The sequence below is a fragment of the Choristoneura fumiferana genome, chromosome Z (genome assembly GCF_025370935.1).
Source record: "Choristoneura fumiferana chromosome Z, NRCan_CFum_1, whole genome shotgun sequence".
NCBI lineage: Eukaryota > Metazoa > Arthropoda > Insecta > Lepidoptera > Tortricidae > Choristoneura > Choristoneura fumiferana.
The window spans coordinates 22,879,910-22,897,402 of record NC_133472.1 but is presented as its reverse complement, the minus strand read 5'-3'; the positions used below and the strand labels follow the sequence as shown (position 1 = coordinate 22,897,402).

The 17,493-nt window shown below is 34.9% G+C and overlaps 1 protein-coding gene across 1 annotated transcript in view; it reads left to right on the top strand.

Moving 5' to 3' along the window:
- Positions 1–2,462: 2,462 nt before the first annotated feature.
- LOC141431703 (uncharacterized) overlaps positions 2,463–17,493 on the top strand; it is a 50,496-nt gene continuing 35,465 nt past the window's right edge. The window contains 2 exon segments of the mRNA XM_074092886.1: positions 2,463–3,117; positions 3,278–3,469. Coding sequence (XP_073948987.1) covers positions 2,793–3,117; positions 3,278–3,469 — 517 coding nt within the window. The 5' untranslated portion in view covers positions 2,463–2,792.

The following is a 17,493-nucleotide window of genomic DNA, read 5'->3' as shown; positions in this document are numbered from 1 at the left end:
CGAAAAATCGTCTTAGCAAATACCTATCCAACGATACCCCACACTACAAGGTTGGATGAGAAAAAACGCCCTCACTTTACGTCTATGGGAGGTAACTCTAAAAAAATCATTTTTAATTATTTTATTGTACCATTTTCGGAATAGTATACATATATATTTGTGCAAAATTACAGCTTTCTAGCATAGACAGTCACTGAGCAAAGCCGCGGACAGACAGACAGACAGACATGGGGGTTCCGTTTTTGCCATTTTCTACGGAATCTACGGAATCCTAAAAATGATATTAATTCGATGCAATCGCGGCGCACAAACTTCTAGTGACCTTGTACCTTTTCCTGGGGGGCCAATCAATGGCCACCATGTGGTCGACACGTTTGGATGTATATTCCTTTGAATTTATTGAGCATAATACTGGCGACAGCGATCTCCAAGACCGCCAAGTAGGTGGCTGCGTAATATTCTTACGTGGTCTCCCTAACCGAACGTGAGTGATTGTGTGTGATGATAACATTTTTTTAGTATAATTACAGGTAAAATTAAAAAAAGATTTATATTTAATTTTCAGTAAAACATGCTTCCTAGTGACATAGTCACAAAAGGTACAAGAAGCCTACAAGAAGCGTCGCCATTGAATGCAAGAGACCAATTTGTCTCGAATGTTTGTACAAATTGTGTATCGACTGCTGACAAAAATGCTTGTTTTGAGGGTTTGCAATTACTTTTCACTTTGAATGCGAGGAAAAAAAACGACGTTCTGTTCAAAATTACAATATTACTTTTTAAAAATGAACACTCAATTGATACGACCTATGAACATCTGTTAAAAACTCAAATACCAAAAAAAAAGGTTACGCGGTTTATTCTTTCTTATTAAGTGACAATTTAATATAAATATTATTTAGCTAACAGTTTCAAAATTGAAAACTATTTTAAAAGTAATAATTGTACTATGCATAATAAAATGAATTCATCCTTAATATATTGAACAGATTCCTATTCGTAATTATTAATTGTGTTTCACGACATTAAGTTGTGTTTTTTAAATATATTTACAGTTGTCATTTTGAGGTCATTTCCACGTCCTAATTTCCATGACCTATTATTTGTGTCTGTAATAAAATTGATCTGCCTTACTTGAGTATTTTTCAATTTTGACAACATTGCATACCTTTATTAATTTTTTTAATTACTTGTGTGATAGGTTATAAAATAAGAATTTGAAATTAGTATAATTTAGAGCGGTCGCTCCTAATTTTTATTGTGTTATGAAAATTTGACTTAGTGATTTATGTCATAAAAATCGAAGGTCCGTGGTCATTTTTTTAGTCATTTATACACATACATACTAGATACCTGAAAACCACTTAAAAATATTCATAGTTTAGGAGAACACAAATATATATTTTTTTGAGTTATTACCGTTTTACTACAGAACCACTTGGTTTTTTATATTAATATTTTGTGTGTTTTGTATACTAGTTGTGAGTAAACTATACAAAAAAAAACAAGTCAAAATAGCTCAAGGGCAGATGTTATTCCCTTATCCAGCTACTGCCTTAATAAAATACTTTAATCCCTAGAGATTAATGAAGAGCTCTACTTCCGATATGCAGAGACTAAAGTAACATTTTAAGAGCATGAGAAGTGAGAATAATTTAATACTTAAATTCTCTATGATTTTGGTTCTTAGACCCCAAGATATAGCAATGAAAAGACCTAGTTTTATTGTATTTGATTAAAAAAGGAACATTATTTATTTTAAACTAGCTGTTGCCCGCGGCTTCGCCCCCGTTTCATTTTTATTTTGTTTCACACAAACCTTGTCCGGACAATAACGAACACAAAAAAAAGAATTATCCAATTTGGTGCCGTCGTTCGAAAGTTATGCGCTCACATACATTTCGGTGATTCATTTTTATTTATGTATTATATAGAGATATATATTACATTTCAACCGCTTGATAAAAAAAAACCGCGTTTGGTTGCCACAATCCGGATGTTTATCTTAAGCACGTGTCGGTTCATTCCGAAAATAACCACGCGATAACAAAAAGCAAATTATAAGTTATTGCTTGAGGAGGCCTGTGCCCAGCAGTGGGACGTATATAGGCTGGGATGATGGGATGATGAAGTTATTGCTACAAACATCTCAATTTGGAAGATAAAAATGTAGAAAACAGAAATCTCGTGAGAAGTCATAAACCATTACAATTTATTCATGCTTCAACATAAATGCCAAATAAACTAAATGTTCTGGTAATCATGTCTAAATGTGTTAAATTATAAAATTGCATTTCAAAAATTACGGTCCAATTCGGATTTTGTGAAGCAAAGAGCATCATATCGTGTTTTCGTATTCATGATGAAAATATCCCAGAAATGTTATCCCCTCTGCACCGCATTCTGTAGTATTTTGGTATTAGAGTCGCGCGGGGACAGTTTGGATGTGATCCAGTCGCGCGCCTTGCTTACGCCGCGAGCGCACATACGATAACCGGGAAGTGATCACTAGTTCTTTTTTTCATCATCAATCTAGTCAAATATGATTAATTCTCATAGCAGATATGTAAATTGACAGTAAGTTCAAAGACTAAACCTACTGTGCATAAGTGTGAATTAAATCATGTGAACGTAAACATTAGTATAAAGTTAAAAGCTGTGATATATTATGAAGCAATATATTTACAATGAATTGAATTATTTGATAAATATAATAAATTTTTAAAGTACTTACCGCAAAGCAAAACAAATAGTCAACACCTACTAACTATTTTAAGCGCGTACATCGTAAAATGAGCAAACCAAAGCACATAAACAAAATGGCTTCTGACCGGCACGCGACTTCATTTATAAATCACAATACGATTATTTGTATTTTCGTCTCTCTCTTGCTTCCAACTGCCCCTAAAAGTGCGGCGAGGATGTATGATAACCACCAATCTGTACAAAATGACGACGGTGGGCGACGGTTAACAAGAGAATACGATCTGAGACAAGGTGCGCTTCGAGGACTGATTGTAAAACCCAATCGCCAGTACGATTTGCAAAATGTTGAGATGTTTTTGGGTATACCTTACGCTGCACCACCAATTGGAAGCTTTCGTTTCATGCCACCAGGTATACGATACTTTGAAAATGATAAAATTTCGGTAAATAATAAAGATAAAATATCTCAATAAATACAGTTCGTCTATAAAGAAATTTGATTATTTTTCGTCTTTTTGTTTCGAATGTTAATAATTATATTTTATTATTACTTCTTTTTTGTAATATACAGCAAGTGCTCCGCCATGGTCTGGTGTTAAGAATGCTACTAGCTTTGCTCCGGTTTGTCCTCAATCCCTTCCTCCTAAGAAGAGAGGCGATCCGCAGTCTTTAGGACGGCAGCGCTACATGGAGCGACTGGAGCCATTTTTAGAGCACGAATCAGAGGACTGCCTGTATCTCAATATATACGTTCCATATAGAGGTAATTATGACTGCTGCTTTAGGCTAACCGATAGTTACAACATCATGGGACGCTTCACACCAATTGACCTAGTCCCAAACTAAGCAAAGCTTGTACTATGGATACTAAGCAACGGATAAACAAACTTTTATAGATAAATACATACTTAAATACATATTGAACATCCAAGACCCGAGAACAAACATTCGTATTATTCATTCAAATATCTGCCCCGGCCGGGAATCGAACCCGGAACCTCAAGCTTCGTAGTCAGGTTCTCTAACCACTTGGCCATCCGGTCGTCATTATACGGTAATTCGTGAGAGATTTCCAATGTTGCTAGAGTAAGACAATAATATACGTGTATATAAATACATGTCAAAAAGGGATTTCTTCGGTACACTGCATTTCCGATGGTTCGAACTTTATGATAAGTTATTGATAGTCTAAGGGACATTAATTATTAATGTGAAACAGTCTGTTTATTTTGCCTGGATAAATACAGATGTCATAAGAGAGTGGTTGAACAGGTCCTTACACATTTTTTGTAATTTTGTTGTGTGCCTTACTAATTAATTTAATTAAGCTCTAAAATGAGGGAGTTCAGTGTTGTTAGTGTATTATTTAATAAATTTAACTATGTATGTTTAACACAAAAATATTATTATAAAATCGTAGAAGTAGTGCCTAGAAAGGCACTTCGCTTACTGTCAAATCCGATTTTTCGATTATTAATGCAAAACGTCGTAGTCACGTAACATAATAATAATATACTTACATAATTATCTCATACTTTTGGATCACCGGTCACAACACGGCGGGCGCTCTGATGTTTTGTATTAATTATGTCTCCAGGGTACTTTTTGTACTTTTTTACAATTTTAATCATAGGTAAACAGTTTAATATTTATAGTAGTCAAATTTTAAAACATAAACACGTACTAAATCATAATTTTCTAATTTCTTCTCCAAGCCTCTTAGGATCGTCTTTAAGGATTTGGCTGTATTTTACTAAGTAGAGAACTGTAAAATTAAAAGTTTTGGGGCAAAAAGCTGTACAACATAACCGAAGCCGTGGGCAAAAACCTACTGTAAATGATCCAAAAGCGTCCACCCTCACGTCCGCACCATTGTATTCTTCTTTTTGTAATTCAAGTTCAGATGGATACAGCTCAAATAATTTATATTTGTTTTCTCTTTCAGCCAAGTTGTTAGGTATTTTTATATAACAAGAACGCCGCAAAATTCCTTTCCTACAGTGGCGTAGCTATCGTATAGCCAGGTGGTCCAGTGCAACAGGGCTCGGAGCTCAGCGGGCCCTCTAACCTAAGGTTTGAAAAAATAGGAGCATAAAAGAAAAAAATCTTATGAGCAGGCTCGAGCCATTTTTTTTAAATTTTTGAAATGTTTTTGAAGGCCAATGTAAGTTCAAGCTACGTGGAAAGAGGGGGTGAGGGCCCGATTCTATTTCTAATTCTATGCACCGGGGCCCTTGTCCACCTAGCTACGCCACTGCTTCGCTATCTAATATGAACGGCGAACCATTCATGATAACATTTTTTTAGGGTTATCCGCGCTTGATTACACCGAACGTGCGTGTATTCGCTCATTCCTGCGTGTTCAACTAGATATCAATTTAATTTGATATAATATCGCTATCAAATCCATACTAATATTAAATGCGAAAGTGTGTTTGTGTGTTTCTCCGTCTTTCACGCCGTAACAGAGCGACGGATCGACGTGATTTTATGATAGAGATAGTTTATGGGCCCGAGAGTGACATAGGTTACTTTTTATTCCGAAAAAATTCACAGTTCCCGAGGGAACAGCGCGCGATAACCGAATACCACGCGGGCGGAGCCGCGGGCAATAGCTAGTATATTATAACCATTATATTATATTGATAGTAGTCAGTTTCGACTATAGTGCACAATGGTACGTCAAGGACTTAAATTCATGAGCCACCATGGAACCATATTTCACAATAAACGTCATAGTGACATCGCATTAATTAGCAATGAAAACTGACTGCATCGTTAAGTACTCGTATAAATGTCGGTGGCCGATCGTAAAATACGCCAGATCACGAAATTCCTAGGCATATCGTGAAATGCCGCCATTTCATGAATTGGCTAAGGGACATCCGCCATATCGTTCAAAACTCACCGTTTAGCGATTTGCCTAGTGACGTTTAGGCAGATCATGAAATTCCTAGGCACATCATGAAGCGCCGCCATTTCATGATTTGGCTAGTTTAGGCAGATCATGAAATTCCTAGGCGTATCATGAAACGCCCCCATATCGGTTCTGGCACTTCGCCGGCCGCTGCCGCGGCACGCTCGCTTTGCTCGCTCGGCTCGTGCGTCGTGATCACAATTAATACTAACCACTCCTCGCTTCGCTCGTCGTACCTAAATTTTTCTATATAAATAAATAGCAACTAGTGACTAATACTACTTTATTTATCAACAAAATACTAACCTCTAAAATACGGGCAGACGTTCATGGTTTTTTCTCATCCTGCACAGAATCCGTTTGATTCACATAAAAAGAACGGAGCTGATGTTCAAAAGCTTCTTTTGCATTTCTATTTTGAATTCAATCACTATTTTCGGTTTAAAGATCATTTTGTTGCGACGCCGACATTTTTCACGCGCTAAACAAACACGGCCGGTCAGCTGGTTACGGCCGCCATTGCATACGCAGCGCCACCAGTGGCCAAAAAATAAACTATTTTACGATGTGCCCGGTATAGAGCTAGGAATATCGACGAATGCGTTGCTCTAATCGATCTGCCGTATTATTTCTCAGGCACAACGTGATATGCCTGGCCAACGTTTAGGCATATCATGAAATGGCGGCGTTTCACGATATGCCTAGGAATTTCGTGATCTGACGGATTTTACGATCGGCCGCCGACATAAATAAAACTTGAAAGAGGATTTCGATTCGATTAAAATATTATACGTTCTGAATTAAAATTAATCTAAAAATGCGTGGACTTTCAGCAGTAAAGTGGAAATCAATAGTAGAAAAATGGTGTATAAAAGGCATAATTTACAGGAAGCTAGCTAAGCTCGAAAACATTAGTGTTGGTGCAGTCCAAAATGCGATCAAAAAGTTCGGCGGAGAGTATGCTTTCGCCGACAAACCGAAATCAGGCCGAAAACCAAACAGCTATTTGGATAGAAAGATTGAAAAGGCATACAAAACCAATAAGAAGGTGTTGTACGGAATTTAGCAAAAAAAATTGGTAGGTACTTCTGTTGGTATCTACATAAAGGAATGCCGTAACAAACGACTTCTGCCCATGATTAAAAAATGGTCGGACTATATTTTGGCCCAATTTGGCCTCTTGCCACTATGGGTCTTTAGACTTTTTAGACTCTAAGGCTTTGCAGTGGTACAAAGAGAAAAACATAACCCACGGAATTGCTCAAATCTGGCCTACCTGTCGATCGTTATTGGGCTACACTTGATTAAGGCTAAACTGCAAAAATATGGTCGTTCTACGGAATCCGAAGAACAATTTCGTCGAGATTGGAATAGGGTGAAAAAAACGATTAACCAAGACGCTGTCCGATCCCTATTGTCTACGTTCAGACAAAAAATTGGCTTAAAATTACTAATTCTACGAGTATTGTGCTGAAAGAAGTTAATTTAGTTGCATAAAGTCTAAAACTTAGTTTCACATTTTTATTTTATTTATAAATACATGAAATTGACAGAAATACGTTATTTTATTTGTACGAGTACTTATACTTAACGATACAGTATGCTTCAGCTTCATCATATCCAACACAGCGTGAAATTTGCTTACTGCGTTTTTGTTTGATCGTCAACAAACGTGGCATGGCCAAATCTTCTTGCAGGGTTTTATGTACTCGTTCAGAGGAGGTGCCTATGATCTCTTTTCAGCTATTTCACGCACCTTCATTCAGTGGTCGTCGAGTACGATATTTATAGACATTTTCAACAACATCCTCAGTAGATGCTTGACCCATCACATTTAAAATCAATCGTAATTGCTGTGGCCTGATATACCTACTGTAGTTTAGAGTCGAATTTTATTTTTAAAAATGCTGTTTTATTTATATTCAACACTTTGACCACTTTAACTTGATATTTGAAGCCGAATTCGAATCAGATGAATTAATTTATAGACGAGAATTTAATACACCCGTTTTTCTTAAGTTATAGTAACAAACTATTGGCAACAAACCATGCAGATATCGTGTGCAGGGTTTCATTTGGTTCAATAAATCGTTTACTAACTATAAAGTACCTACTTATAAAGAAGAGTCTTCAGAAAACATGATTATGCCAAATTTTAGACTTGCCATATAATTATGTAAGTTAGATAATATACATAAACATGATACAAGAATGGGGCAAGCATGAATCCTTGTTGCATTCATGATGTATTCTTGTGTGTCCATTTTTTTTTAATTAATTCGGAAAATTTCAGTGGTGGTTGGGTTAGTTTATCTGGACCTGCTGTTTTTCATCAATTGTTTTAATCAAAATGTAGTCAGGTTTTTCACGCAGTACAGATTAAAACACGCCAAGTATTCCGCCTTGAAGTTCACGTGTGATATCGTGCCAGTCGCTGTGGAAACGGCTGGACCCTGGGGCGATGAGGCTCTTAAGCATTTTAAGGAGCTAGGGCGACGACTGAGGGAGAAGGGCCCATGCTGGGGGTCCTGGTTAGTTTTGCAGGTCTCCATTGCTATTCAGCGGGGCAATGCTGCTGGTGTAATGGGGACCTTTGGGTCGGGTAGGTCTCTGGGCGGGGATCGTGTATGTTAAAATTTGTTATGTTGTTTGTTTGTGTATTTTATAAAGTATGACGAGGCATGTTGCGGATGTATCAACGTGTTATTACTTTGCTTTTTTTTATTAATTTGACGAAGCATGTGGCTGAATATTGTTGTTTAAATTATTCTTCCTTTTTTATATTACTGTTATTTTTTCTGTTTAATAACTTGTATGTGTATTACTTCTATTTCAGCGAACACCGTATTTTGTGATCAATCACTCATTCATATTATTTTTAAGAACCGTTAAACTGTTTTAAAACATAACCCAATTCTAACGAGTAAACATTACTCCATCAGTCATTTACAGAAACAGTGCCAGTGAACTAAAAACGCCGAAAATAGACCCCACGACGCTACGCTTTACCGACTAATGAAATGAAAACATTTGTAATCAAAAAAGCTTTTTCAGAATATCCCATTTACTGGCAAAAGTCAATATTGAAGTACTTATTTTATCTTTAACAAATCAGTGTATTGCGTAAGCAACAGTTAAAATTCACATTTTGCTAAACGAAAACTGTGACTCTTGCCTTGGAGTACCGGTCAGTAAACCTCATTTCCACAGCTAAGTAGCTAATCTTACTTTGTAATGATCAGATCATCCATTTTTAGAAGACGTAAACCTCTAAGTCACCTTCGGATGCCAATATTATTCACAATGTTTTAAGACACTACTTAAGTCCTTTTTATTTTTCATACTTTATTATAAGCATTTTTTGAGTTTTTAATTCGTCCCAAATAAGTATAATACTGAAACCCAAATTAACGTTACACATAGGATCGTCCATTTTAAATATCCTTTAAAAAATATACTTGGACCTTTCTTTCAAACTTCATAACCCAACTAGCAAAATTTCGAAAATTTCATCATTATAATGGTCGCGGCAGCATAACATACTCGTATTCAGACATTAGCCATAACTATAAACGTAATGTAAAGAGAGAGAGAGAGAGAGAGAGAGAGAGAGAGAGAGAGAGAGAGAGAGAGAGAGAGACCATGACTTTTATACGATTTATTAGCTGAATAAGCTCATTCTTATTGTATTTTTTTGCCGATTCCTTACCGAACGCCTGTATTTGAATGGATGCTTCCCGATTGGCGCGTGCAGCGCGGTCGCGGGGCGGTATATGTGCAGTATACCGCGCCGCGGTACAGACGCCCAGTAACAGCCAGCATGCCGAGCGTTTACTGCGTGTTATTTCGTAACGAAATAGACGGCAAAAAGAGCAACCTGTATTATTTTAGTCGCTGAAGTGGAAAAATATCCACTTTTATACAATTATAATAAGTTACCTGAATATTCCAGAAAGGACCTGACGGAAAAATTGTCCAATTACCTAGTATTTTTGCCAATGTCGGGCTGTACTTAATACTTAGGTACGTCTTTTTTTACGCAATCGCAAATAAATCAAGGCCTAACCTTCAACATATATAGTACAGTATTTTATAAATAAATAAACTGTTTATAAATCATTCAAGATTCAAACTAATCGCGTAAATTCCCACGGTCAAAATAAACTGGGCTTCACATATAAAATATTCGTACAGAGACGATAAATAAGAAAGAAAGAACTCAAAAATATTCTGATACACTGTACCAGTACTATAAATAGATTTTTTAAGACATTTTGAGTGTTTTTTCTCTTATCTTATATTATTGCCAACTCCGAAAATGTGTATGACACCCCTTTCTTTCAGCAATCGGGTAGCAAACTTATTTACAATCAACCAATTTGATTCCTAGGCCACCTTGTAACTGGAACCCTGTCATTTATAACTTTAACGTCATTTAAATGTGTCGTTAAAGGCAAAACTATTTATAATTATAAGATTCGATAACCCATAAATCAAACTGGTTGACTGCAGTACACGTAGATGCTTAAAAACGTTGCAAGAGTTTTATGCAGACAAATACGGGAGTTTCCTCAAAAGCAGAACGTATTAAAACGTGTGTAACTTTATTTGAGTTTAAAAGTAAATACAAATTATGTTTACATGACAATAGATTATCAAATAAATTATATTTTAATACGATAATACGTTACTTTTAAGTTACACCTTGCAATCTCTTAAAAACGGGACTTACTCGTAGCTCGTCCCGACTGGGATATTTTATTTAGAACTGAAACAATTTCTTTGCTCACCCGCCACCTTGTGATAGGTACACATTGGACATTGTAAATCTGTCTTGAAAAAGTATACGGTGTACTTTGAGTTTCTTGCCGGATTCTTCTCGACAGAGGTTTTATTCATAAGTGCTTGTTATATTTAGCCTGAATTGAATAACAATATTTTGACTTTGATTTTCTGCACCTTCAAAGGATAAATTGAACCCTTATGGGAACACTTTGTTATCCGTCCATGTGTCTGCCCGTCTGTCAAGACCCATATTCTCAGGAACGTGTGGAGGTATCAAGCTAAAACTAATACCAAATACTCAGGTCTGTTACCCCTTTCAACAGTAATAAAAATCTAAGTGAACGCAATACTCTCATTAAAAAAAGTATTTCCATAAATAAAATAAATTGCCGTAACCGAAAAACCTACTCGTATACAAGGCATCCCACGGCTATGCCACATGGAGGGGAATTACCTTAAATATTGTAGAATTTTACTGAAAAGAGACTATATTTTGATTTTAAAGACAATTTTTACTACATTCAAACATTTCTGAATAATTGCTTGTCTGAACCGGGTATTGCACCCGCCAAATGGTAAAAACTTGTAAGTATTGTCTTATTTTTTATTTTTATGTTTAAATTGCGCAAAGATGCAAAACTTAATAAATTGGAGTACTTACCAATTCAAAAATCAAATTATAGTGCTAGGTTTTGCGTCAAGATTACGGAAATATTTTGTTCATAGTCATGTTATTAACGATTTTAACAACAAAAGCTTATAAAGAAGAGGAAACGCATCAAAGCTAAAAAGCGCTCCGCCGTTTCGTTGATTAGAACCGGACGTCGGCGCCGGCGCGCCCGTTTGCTCATTTCCGGTTGCGTTATTCATACAGTTCTTTTCATGAACGTATTTAAAACCTTAAAAATTACTTAGATATATTAGGTTAGGTATATATTATTGTACAACAGTTTAAGTACTAAACAGTGGTGGACATTTTATCAGGTTTGCAGTTTTACTATTTTTTATATACCTACCTACCTATGTAGCTCGTGTCTTTTTTGTGTTTAATCGGTAGTTTTTTTTTGCGTGTTTCTATCTACATGGATTGGTAATATTACCAGAAGGATATGAAAAACCTACTAATGGACAAAATTGGACCTTATTTACTGTAAATGATTATTTTTTTGCTTAAAAATAGATGGAAGAATTGTTAAAATCTAAAGAACAGGATTCCTTAGGGCTAACTTTATTACTTTAAATTGGAAATGTGCCTAAGAAAAAACCCAATACGTTTTTCTTTAATATTAACTTTAAAATTATTTAATTGTAGTTTATAAAACCGGAAATTAAATATAGAATGTATCCGCATTTGTAATAAAACTGTCACCCCTCTTCTATCTCTTCTAAGTCGTTACAATGTTGACAGAGTCGTCGAGATCTTTTATGTAATATAGATCCGACTGTTATTGATGTTATATTATATAATGTCAATAGCAGTCAATATTTCAAGTCATCATGATATTTTACATTGCATATGGAAATGCTGTGTCCGTGAACCTGTCTACTAACACCATCTAGCGGATAGCTTACTGCACCACTCGCCGTTTCAAACTAGGTACCGTCGACACCCATCCTCATCAGGCTACCTCACCGCTTAAACACTGCAATAAGTTCCCACTTATTAATCAAAACCTAACAAAAATTATGTTTTTTGTAGATATTTGTTTTTATTAGCAATATGCTTGCTTAACGGTATCGAACCTTCTGTGTCTTTTACAGGAGTATTCGAATCCCATTCGCCTACAAGATGTCTTCAAATTAATCCGAAATATGTACTTCAGAAGATTGGTTGGGTTAGTTTAACTTGCATCCCTGTTTATGATTCTCAGGTTTCTCAGTTATGTTTGCTAAATGTTTCCATACACTAAATTATGTTCTAAGTGTACTGCGTCAAAGGCGTTACTAAACTTTCAATCGAATATTCTTATGTAAAACCTTTACAAAGTATTACAGTCAAACTAACTCAATACTCTGTTGAAATATTTCCAAATACTTAATTTAAAGACTGCCATCATAAACACGGAGTAAATTCGAAAAACCATTGCAGATAAAATAAACACATATTTTATTCCTTTGGTTTTACTTCAAACTTGAAATATTGATCGGTTGTGGAAGTGGCTTTTATTTAATGCCATCTATCGTGTTGCCACGTATGAATGTGTAAGCTATAAATATCCCACAAATATCTGAAATGTTAACATGACTTTTGCATTGAAAAGGTTCCATCATGGTACGTGATTCAGTTTTTTCGGCTATACGTCCATTTAAATCCAGTTAGTATTCGTGATTTCTATGAATTAAATTAACTAACTACTAAGTACATTTAGGTTAAGACAGCGCACCATCTAAAAAACAAGCTTGTAACTAACATCAACTCCATCAAAGCAAGGGCAAGTTGGTGCTTAACCGTTCAAGTTAGTCACACATTCGTTAGATGTCGCTTTTGTAAACCCTTGAAACAAATCAGGTGGTTACTTTGTATTTTATAAGATGGCGTTATAATCTGAAAACCAGGAAGATGGAAATGTCATGGCAGGTCTGCATATCGATTTTATTATTATTTTTCTTTATATTTTGTAATTGTTTGTTAGAAAGAAATTCAGAGGGTTTGCCTGCAAGATATGTTATAGGTTACCTGCATCGAACAAGTAAACAAATTAATGTTTTTTTTTAATGAATAGGCTTATCGCTGTAATTAATTGCTATACTTAAAACTGGAATTCAAGACCAAAAAATCTACGACAATGTTGCCACTGAAATAAAATGTGTGTACAATAGTACATTCCTTTTTTTTAAAACACACGATAGAATATTATTTTTATTACTAATTTCGATTCTATAATTTAAAGAAGTAATTTTGTTTACTTACTGTTACATAAATCGATTGGTTCTACGTATAAGGGCTTAAGTGTAAAATCGTTACTTTACAGGATGGGCTTTCAAAGTCAAAAACTGTCGTAACTCAGAGATGTTGTATCCGAGACTTCTAAAATACATTTCACACTAGCTAATTGTACTCTGTCCTTCAATCACAAAGAATAAATTTTAATAAAATATTTCTTCATTAAAAGTTATTGTACATACGCCTATATACGTGAATTTCCGGGAAATGAACTTTTGTACAAAAAGACAGTAAAAAGATCTATGTAGTACTTTGGGTGACCTGTCGTTTTGCCGAGTTTCATTACGCAGATTTTCGTTTCGCAGATAACTATTGGCAGATTTTTCTTTTGGCCGAGCAACGTTTGGTATAATTTCATTACGCTTATTATTCGTTTCGCCGAGTAGTCGGTAGGAAGAATAGCGATAAGCAGATTTACGTTTAGCAGATTGTTTGTTTCGTAATTGTTTCAGTTAACCGAACAACTGTTCGTCGAGACACGATAAGCAGAGTTATCACATGGCATTCATATTGTTAAGTAGATTTAATGTTCAGTCGATTTTTGTTTCGTAATCTGCGTAGATAAAATGGGCCAAACGACAGGTAGGATTTTACTGAGTTGTCAATATATACTAGCTGTTATCAAAATGTAGTTAGGTGCGACGACGAGCGTCAGCGAGGAGGAGTGTTAGGTAGAATTGCAACCAACAACGCAATAGCCGAGCGAGCGAAGCGAGCGTGCCGCGGTAGCGGCCGGCGAAGTGCCAGAACCGAACTGGTTTGTTTAAACTCCAATATAAAATAAATAGAAATTATGGTCAAAAATACGTTTATTACTTGCGTTATACGTTTGAAACTTGTGAGGGTACATAAAAAAATCATAAAGAATGCGCGGTCAGCACGGCGTGTAAAAATGCCAATAAGCCATAGTGTAATCCACACATATTCGCGGTATTGAATGCCATTCCCCATGCGAAACGAAAAGATGCGAAAAGTTGATATGCGCACTGAATAATAGTTCAACCGTTACAAAAGCGAAAGGTTGTTCGACCAAATGTGCAAAATGTGTAGTGATTAATAAGCTAAACGAATTTCTGTGAATAGGTCTTCCGCTTACTGACTCATATGCCAAGTAAATAGTCTGCTAGAGGTTGAGTTACGAAACGTTAGTCTGCGAAACAATACATCGGCGTACCGTTACTCGGCGAAACGTTGTCTGCCAATCAATAATCTGCCTAAAAATAGTCGGCGAATCATTAGGTAACCAGTACTTTGGCTCATATACGAGTACAGTCTTAAAATCTTTGTTAAAAAAATACGTTACCCAAGATACTTGGGGAAATAAAAAAAAGGAATACGCTAAGATAAGCTTTGGTGATTTGAGTTGGCGCCCAGTGTGGCCTAGAGAAATGACAACCTAAACAAGTAACGAAAAATAAAATAAATATTTATAAGTACGAGGTACAGGCGAGATCAAAGATATATTTACATTTTAGTACCTTGTCACTGTATGCTTTCTGTCAGTTTAATAAACAACTGCAAACAAACTTTTTTTATAAAAGCACTAAATTTAATAATGACCTAAAAATAACCTGTCTAAAATCGCCGCCATTTGGAGGAGAGCTCTGAGAAGACACGTCTTATGGCGATGCTTTTTTACTGAGCTACCTACGTGAATCACCCCTTCTGAATGAAACAGAACTATCCAGTAAAACGCTAATGCTTAACGCGACAAGCGTCATCTGGTTATTTTTAAGCGTAATACTTACTTCGCATGCACAACAAAACTCACACCACGTTTTGACTACAAGCTGAATTCGTTCCCTGTTCTTAGATGTCGCTACGTGTTGCTAAGATCAATTTTGCAACTAAAGATATGTTTTTTTATCTAATTTGTTGTAAAGATGTTAACGTTTTTATATGTTTGGAGTTTTTGACATAAAACATCTTTGATACTAACCACGATGTTTATCAGTAGATAGAAATAAGGATTTTTTTTTAAGTATTGCCATTTTATTGTATATATTTTTATTTTACAAAAACTCTATTTGAACAAAAAAAAACGTTAACATATTAACAACTAATTAGATTAAAAATAACGGGTATATATACGGGTATCGACTGATCGAAAATTGTTAGTCATAATGTAATGTTCGACAAAACTCCTTTTTTCTTTGAAACCATTTATTTTTCAGAATTTTTATAAAACAAACCTAACGTAACCTATATAGTTCTACAAGATGACCATTTTAAAAGTTATGAAAAATGTATAGTTTCAGCGGGAAAAATTATGACTAACAATAATTACGACAAACATTACATTATGACTTATAAAAATATGGAAGTCGAAAGGATCCCATTAAAGATACACAATCTACTAAACTAAATGAACTGTTCTACATAAGGCCAAATCGTAATACTACCTACTATCTTGAGACCTGACCTTGATAATGTATATAGTCAAACATTTGATCCTAGGCTACTACGAAACCTTGTTTAAATGAAAAAGCAATGATATAATGGACAAATAAAAGTGTTTACCAAGATGACTGTACGTAAAGTTAAGCGATAAAGCGTTTTATAACGCAATTTAAAAATTAAAATTATTGGAAAATGAAGTTAAGTAACCATTAAAGATATTTTACTCTGGCATTGGCATGGCATATGTACCTAAATATATCACGGTGTCTCAACATGGCTTTAAATTCACTTGACTACCTATATTACTGGATTGCGGTATCGTGACTGCTGCAACTCAGCATAAAATGTGATGCGTGGTTTATGATTATTACCTATTGTAAAAACATAAGTAATGATATAATCCAGTGTTAAGAGATATTTTTGATTAATTAGTTCGTCATTGAATTGCTCAAGTTTTAAGACGTAATCAAAGAATTTCGACTCTGACCGTTGAAAAATAATCAAGAAATAAATTTATTGGAGCTCCCTCATCTCTCAACTCACTTGGAAGGCTGAAACATCTTAATTGCTCATAATAATTGATGGTCTTTTTCGTAATGAAAATTTTAATTCCTGCATTTTTTTGCAAAAGACTTAAACAGTTACATTTATATTCGAGTCCAAAGTTAAGCGAACTAGATTGACAATTGAAAATGTTACCAGACATAGCAAAAAAAATAGGCATAGGAATATGTCGATACAAATTTGTCGATATAAACTGGTGTAGATGCGAAATGAAAAGATTTATCACTTGGACTTTATTTTCATAGCTTTAGGCCTTAAAACGACAAAAAGGATAACAACAAATAATAACGTAACGAAAATTTCATAATAACGGAAATAGTTCCAAGTAAGCCGATGGCAGTTAAGTCGAATGACATACATATTATTATATGAAATGTCAATAAAACAAAATGCCGGATGGCGTCCTTCCCGATGTTTAACATTTTTTTCGAAATCCTTCAAATAAAAGATTTCTTTTATTATTATTTCGTATAGAGGTTTTTCTAACATCAATATTACGTTTTTTTTAATATCGATATTACAGCAGTAGTGTAACTGTGGCAACATTTCTGTCTAATGAACTGTCAAGTTGGTTCGACTAATTGGGGTGTGGTTCAATTTTTGACAACATATAATAAATCGAAAATCATTTGGAGAAATAGGCTTTGTGAAGAGTTTTCAGAAAGCAGATTCCAAAAATGTGATAAACTGAATTAAATAAACAAAATTTAAGTAATGACCCTTATTTGACCCCTGCAGTGTCTCGTCACAAAGGCAGTTATAAAGCAGGTCTACACTCTTAAGCAAATTGATAGTTTGAAATGTTGCTGTAATGCTTATAATAGCAAAGAGTGACAAAGGTAGAACTTTAATCACATGATGCGCACCCGGCTTTAAACAGTTGTCATTTATCGTAAAGTCCGAAATGTATACGAGTATTTCCAATGTATTTTTACAAATTAAATTATTAAATTACTATGTTACAAGTAAATACAAAATAATTTAAATACCAGATTTAAATAAAAATATCTATTTACTATCACACCATTAAACAAACATAGGAATAATCGAAGCTAAAAGAAGAGAAATAAATAAAACTATTTGTCATGGTTCATTTAGGACCCTAAGCCGTGCTTGAATTATTGTCAAATTGTAATGCCACAGATCAATTTTATGTACGACCTGAATTTTCTAGGCA